We start from the raw sequence: 6746 nt of genomic DNA on the forward strand, positions 1-6746 counted from the left end.
ATGCGCAGCGGGCTCGCCTCGCTCTGCAGTCCGTGGTTTGCCCCCGGCATCTGATCATGCCGGGGAGCAACTGCGCGGCAGCTCGGGGGATCTGTCTGATCCTGCCGCCGCGCGTCTCTTTTGGTGCGGCTCAAAAAAGCCGCACTTTGGCCACACCTATTTCCCCCAGTGTGACCGGAGCCTAAATTAGTCAAATGTGGTCCTAAATAAAATTGTCTTCAACTGCCTTCCAAAGATCTAAAGTGAGAGGGCCAGGCACACCTCCTTGAGTGTTGGAAATATGTGTGTTGCAAGGTCTAAAATTCAGTCATTATAGGGTTAATGTGTGCTTACCTTGTGTACTATTGTTTAGACTGACCTGGAAGGATACCTGACACAGAGCCAATGGAAACAAAGCCCATGAAACTGAAGTCTGTTTACTCACAATCATTGGTTAATGTATTCAGGTGATTTCCTTCTAGGAGTCAAGAAGAAGAAGAAGAATCTCCATTGTTGTAGGCCATGTGGTCAAAGCGTAAAGATGTAGCCTTAGGTGTCTTTGTCATTTTGTAGATTTCCTGTGAACCCTTCCCTTAGAAATAAAGATTTTTACATAGAAGAAAATGCCTCCTCTCCAGTGAAGCTAAGATCCACTGCAATCTCTGAATATTTAACTGAATAAGTAACTTTTCCCCACTATATAGAATGGAGGGGATAGGGGCAACCTGTTTGAGGGCCCGTAGAATTGGACCCCCTGGTTCAATGCTCTTGAAACTTGGTTGGTATCTTGGGGAGAGGCTCCAGCAGCTAACCTGTGAGTTTGGAGTCTCTCCCTCAAACCTCCGCCCCTCCAGCCCTCAGAATATACCCTATGTTTTCGCCATTGACTTCATTGGCCCATAGGATATTTGTTGTTCAGTCGCACAGTCGAGTCTGACTCTTTGTGACCCCATAGGATATAATGGGGCTGACATTGACATTCGACTGGCCAAAAGACTTCCGAATCGGCTCGTACTGACCAAACTGACATGTGGGAGTCTTACTGCCAGCCAAAATTGATTCTGCCCAATTCTGCCAAATCCAAATGGGCTGAATTTTTTTTATTATTTTTGCACATCCCTATATCCTGCTATCTGATCCTTTCCTTTGAAGTAGAATTATTCTCTTAGGGGCAATTTCCTCTGCTTCCACTCACACTCTCTTCTCTCTCGCATGCTTGCAAAGAAAGTGCATGATCTCCATTTTGCACCATGGAGGCTGGACATGCGCCCAGCATCCAACAGCATCTAGTTAGTTAGAATAGGTCATCTATATCTATCTCTCACCTGCACCCTCAAGCATGTATCTCCTTTAATAAAATTTGCTTATGTGCTTTTGAACTGACTGCTGACTCCGTGTAATTTTGTAAGTCTGTTGCCACACCTAGTCCCAAGCTCTGCTGCATTAAAGCCTTTGAGCACTCCATTACTAATTGAGCTATGGTGCTGCAACCAGTGTTCCCTCTAAGCTGAGTTAGTGTGAGCTAGCTCACAGTTTTTTAGCCTCTGGCTCACACATTTTTGTCTTAGCTCAGGAAGGATGGCTTCAGAGCAAACTAATTTATGCAGTAGCCAAATTGCTTGCTCACAACTTTAATGCCAGTAGCTCACAGAGTAGAATTTTTGCTCACAGGACTCCATAGTTTAGAGGGAACATTGGCAGCCTGCTACTATTTTTTTTTTATTTTCTCTGCAGCAAGGGCAAAGAGGGCCACCTTGTGTGAAATCTCGGTCTCTTTCTGCTAGTAAAATTACAGTTTTTTCTGTTTCTGTTCTAGTGCCTAGGGCGGCCAAAATTGGGCCTAGAAATTTCTTCCTAGGGGATTGATAGAGTGGGCAAAATAACAGGTAGTGGCACAGGTCTTCTGGCACTGAGCCTCCACGTGGGCAGAAACGCTGGGCAGCAGGTGTGCTGGTATAGCGGCCTTCAAGCATTGCTGATTGCATTGACTGAAAGCAGATTGAAGTTAGTGCAGAATGTCATTTGCTATATGAGATCTTGGTTAAATATTGGGCCCTTTGATGGTCTGATTTGATTAGTTTTTACTGGGGTGAGGATTTATTCTCTTGGATGACTTGCCAGTCTTGGGCGGCATCCTGGGTATATATTTGCTCCCTGCCATTAAAGTTGGTCCGAAGAGGCTCATGGATTACATCTGGAAGGTTATAGATTTGCAATATACTATTGTATTTGGATAGCCATTTAGGGCCTTTTTGGAAAGCAAGGAAGCAACTTGTTTGAAAGGTGATCAGTAGGTACTCCCTTCAATTTGTGCCAATAGTTAAATAAATAGTTAAATAAATAAATAAATTAAGTAGAATATTTGCTCACAAGACCCCACAGCTTAGAGGGAGCATTGATTTTAGCCCATGCCTTTGTCGTACTACACTATGACTGACATTCTCACAACATATTCCGTATTCATATGACCAAGTACCCTCTGTGTCACTTGTCCTCATCTTAGTTGTGCTATGCCAGAGAGGCATACAAAGCTCAGTGGTAGAGCATCCGCTTGGTATGCAGACGATCCCACATTCAGTCCCCAGTTGGAAGGACCAGATGTTAGGTGATGAGAAAGACCTCTGCCTGAGACCCTGGCGAGCTGCTGCCAGCCTGAGTAGACAACACTGACCTCAATGGACCAAGAGTCTGATTCGGTATAAGGCAGCTTCATGTGTTCATTAAATGTATTTACAATGGAACCTCTAGCTCAAGCTTTAAGAAACAATCCTAAAATTAAAGGTCACAGCATTAATGGAAAAGAATTTAAGGTGAGCCTTTTCCCCAATGCCCTCACGATCCACGTCACAGACCCTCTAACAACTCTTCCGGTAATTCAACAGACCTTAACATCATTTGGAGAAGTGGCAGGTTTGAAAATCAATTCCACGAAATCTATCATTTCCCTGATAAGATTACACCAAGCTACTACATCTCTACTTAAAGCGACATACCAGTTTCAATGGGCAAAGAACTACATATCATATCTTGGAATTAAATTGCCGGTAAACCCTGCAGATTTAATTAAACTTAACCACGAAGTAATCAATGCCGAAGTGTCTGACCTGCTACGGAAGTGGAACGATAACGCGATATCATGGCTGGACCGCATTCAGACAAATCGATCTTTTATTTTCCCTAAATATTTATACTGCTTTAGAGCTCTCCCGATAAATCTTCCCAACTCCTCGCTAACAAAATGGCAGAAAAACCTTTCGAACGTTACCTTGCACTTCAAACGTCCCAGAGTTAAATTTGCAACTACCAGAAAACCCCTTCGAAAGGGAGGGCTTGCAATCCTGGATTTTCAACTATATTACTTAGCATCACAACTAGCCAATCTATTATTTATTTATTTATTTATTTTTGGGATTTATATCCCGCCCTACCCGAGCGGCCCAGGGCGGCAAACAAGTGGCAAGCCGAAAAACAAAACATAAAATACATTAAAAATTCAATAAATACAGCTAAAAGGGTGCTTTACAATTCGTAATAAGATTCAGTTTCAGAGTTCATTTTAAAGTTCCAGATGGCCGGTATCCCTCACTGGTGGCCGATGGACTAGGCGCAGGAGTGCTAGGATTCGTCAATACCACCAATCAGCAGAGCTGGACTGGCATCATATAGAACTAAACTTGATACCACAAAGCGACTTCAAAGAGATTCTGTGGACAACAAACCATCGCTTGATGTTGAAAAGGTTATCCAACCCGTACTTGAAAACCACATTGAAAATCTGGTTTGCTAACAGATCCCTTTTAACCAATTCTCCCTCCACATTAAGTACATTCACTGGACAAAGCTGGTTCCCACCCGCATTGGAATCGAACTCCTTCCACAATTGGAAGACAGCGAATTTGACGAGACCAATTGACATTGCGGCCAAGGGCAAGCTATTATCCAAAGGTGAATTGGAAAAAAAGTGTGGTTGCAAACTGGACAGACGATCAACGGGAAGACATCTGGAAAACGCATGCGAAAATATCAAACTCCCTCAATATTCAGGAATCAGCGATGAAAGTGCTACACATATGGTAACTTATGCCTGTAAAATTGGCGCATATATACACGAATACTTCACCACTGTGTTGGAAGCGATGCGGTCAGAAAGCATCATACATACATGCATGGTGGGATTGTCCGTTTGTTGCTCAGTATTGGAAATACATTATCCAAAATATCCAAGCTCTAACAGGTTACCATATGACCCGGCATTTATTTTGCTCCACCTTTGGCCTGCAGATGGTGTACCCGAAATTAAGAAAAAACTAATTAATGTTCTGTTAATAGCTGCTAAAGTGCTATTAGCAAGCAAATGGAAAGCAGACTCCACTCCAACGATGCAACAATGGGACTTTTTCTTACAAGAGAAAATCTCGTTCTGGACAAGTAACAAAGATGCTGAACATCAGCTGCTTAACCCTATGGATAAATGGTACCCTGTATTAGAGAAAATGAACATAGACAAATTTGACTGGGAACAAATGAGGAAACCAAAATATGAAGGGCTATTGTTTGGCTGACAGACTAATCTATTGGTAACAGGGGTAGACAGTAGGCCGCATCCACTAAGCTAATTATCAATGGGCTGAAGAATAAGTGACACCCCCCCTTTCAACAGCTCACCGGCAACCTCGCAAAGACAGTGGGCACTAGAGGGGAGGTCTCCACAGAAAATTGAAGTAATTGCAATGAACTTCCCTCTGACCAATGCCCTCATTGCATCCCAGATGACCTGAGACACTAGAGTAGGAGTCATTTTTAAAATAATTTTAAATTTCTAAATCAATATCTGTATATGTTTTGTCATCCAATAATTTTTTTATTTTTTTAAAAAAATCAAATGTGTTTACATTTGCCAGCATAGAAGTAGGCAGTAATTAATTGTTTGAATCCGATGGTACCTTTAAGAAAGGTATCATCAACAAAGTCTTAAAGGTGTCACTGGACTCAAACATTGTTCTGTAGCTTCACACCAACACGGCTACCCATCTGAATCTGTAGTTAATTGTGATACTCGTTAATAGGCTTCTGAATTGGTCCCAGTAAGACACAGGGAGGTGAAAACAAACCTGACCCAAAAACTGGAACCAAGAACCAAAAGGGTGAGAAGAAAGTCTAATGAAGGGCTAGTATTAAAAACCTAGTTGAAACTTATAATAGACAAGATCTTGCTGCTTAACCTTCCTCTTCCTGGTCCAATATTCACTTATTGGTTAACTTATTGCAATATGTATTTAAGTTATGTGTACCTCTGTAGCAGTCTGGGGTCCCCTCCAGGACCTCAGGCTGGGGTTACAAGGAACAAAAGCACAGGAATTATCAACAGTAGTCTGCCACCACGTTACTTATGGGGTTCCCAACCAGCCAGGAGCAAAGTAACGGAAGTCTCTCGGCTAAACCAAGGAACACCATTCAAAAGGACAAGCTTCTGCAGCCTCCACTACAGGGCTTGAACCAAAAGACACAATTGGTAGTAGAAAGACCAGCAGCCTTAAGGCACGAGGATTTAGGCTTTGAAACTCTTGAGGCTAAGTAACCCAGACAAGGTAAAAATATAGTTTCTTTATTTAAATAAATTGTGCAAAGTTATAAAACACGAGACTTAGATAGTGCAGGAACAAAATAACAAACTCTAAGCATTTCCAGCATAGCTAATACTTACAAGCATGTACGAGCGGTTTACCCATATTAGGTTCAAAGGCGCAACAAAGTCCAAAGGTATAAAGTATAAGTCCAAGCAACATCTTCCCTCAGGATGATAACTCCAAGCATCATGGCATTATGGCGGGTTGCTAGGAGTCTTAGACTGGCTTGGCCCCAGACCCCAAGGAATCCACTTGCTAGTTACCAAGAGCATAGGTTCTTATAGAAAAAAGGGGTCACGAGTGGCTCAGGCCTGTTAGCCACTCACAATCCTGCAACAGTGATGTCACAGTTGCCAGTCACTAAGGTAACCAGACTATCCCATAATACTTGTTTGTGAGCACTGGGGGATCGAAACCTAAAGTTCAGCAGATAACCCAATGCTCCTCCCAATGCAGGTGCAATCACTTGGGAATGTGGCTAATGAATTGATGGCCTCCAAGGCCATACTGCTAACTATTCGCAGCTGGTGGAACCAAGGGAGTGAGAAACATAACTCTCCCCCTATCAAGGTCATCCAGGTCTTAAGGAGACACTAGGCACAAGGAGACCAAGAGGCCCAGAGACTTGCAGGCACCTCTAAGATTTACACCAACATACTTTGATAGCACATTCCAGGCCTAGCACAGACCCAGAATCCTTTTTGACTAAAGTTTGGTCAAGCAAGCTGCAAGCAACTAAAATGGAGGCTATTTTGCATGACAACCTCAATATAGTTTGATCTCTGAAGAAGGCCCCAATAGGGCAGAAACACGTCAGTTCATGTGTACTGGCCCTTGGGTTTAGGCTATATTTTTTTACGAGCAGGGGTCATTTCCTGCAGGAGTGCACCGGAGCAGAGCTCCGGCAGTAAAGAGCCCAGGGGGCGGGCACATGCAACAAGCCCCACCTCCTGCTCCCAGCAGCCCTCAGTCAGAGCAAGAAGCAGCCAGGTAAGTTGCAGAGCCGCCGCCCCCTGGCCCAAAACAGTCCAGTGGCACCTTTAAGACCACGTTTTATTCAGGTACAAGCTCTCCCTCCTCTGCGAGGACAGATCTGCACGTTCCCCCCCCCCCAATAGCTAGCAATCCAAAACAGTCCAG

General features: G+C 43.5%; 1 protein-coding gene across 1 annotated transcript in view; it reads left to right on the top strand.

The window, feature by feature from the left end:
* LOC107115466 (cytochrome P450 2J6-like) overlaps window positions 1-6746 on the top strand; it is a 29194-nt gene that overhangs the window by 6955 nt on the left and 15493 nt on the right. The window contains exon 3 of the mRNA XM_015417185.1: window positions 2761-2849. Within this exon, the coding sequence (XP_015272671.1) occupies window positions 2761-2849 (89 nt within the window). The remainder of the gene's footprint in view (window positions 1-2760; window positions 2850-6746) is intronic.

This window comes from Gekko japonicus, unplaced genomic scaffold (genome assembly GCF_001447785.1).
Source record: "Gekko japonicus isolate JY-2015 unplaced genomic scaffold, Gekko_japonicus_V1.1 scaffold1341, whole genome shotgun sequence".
Taxonomy (NCBI): Eukaryota; Metazoa; Chordata; class Lepidosauria; order Squamata; family Gekkonidae; genus Gekko; species Gekko japonicus.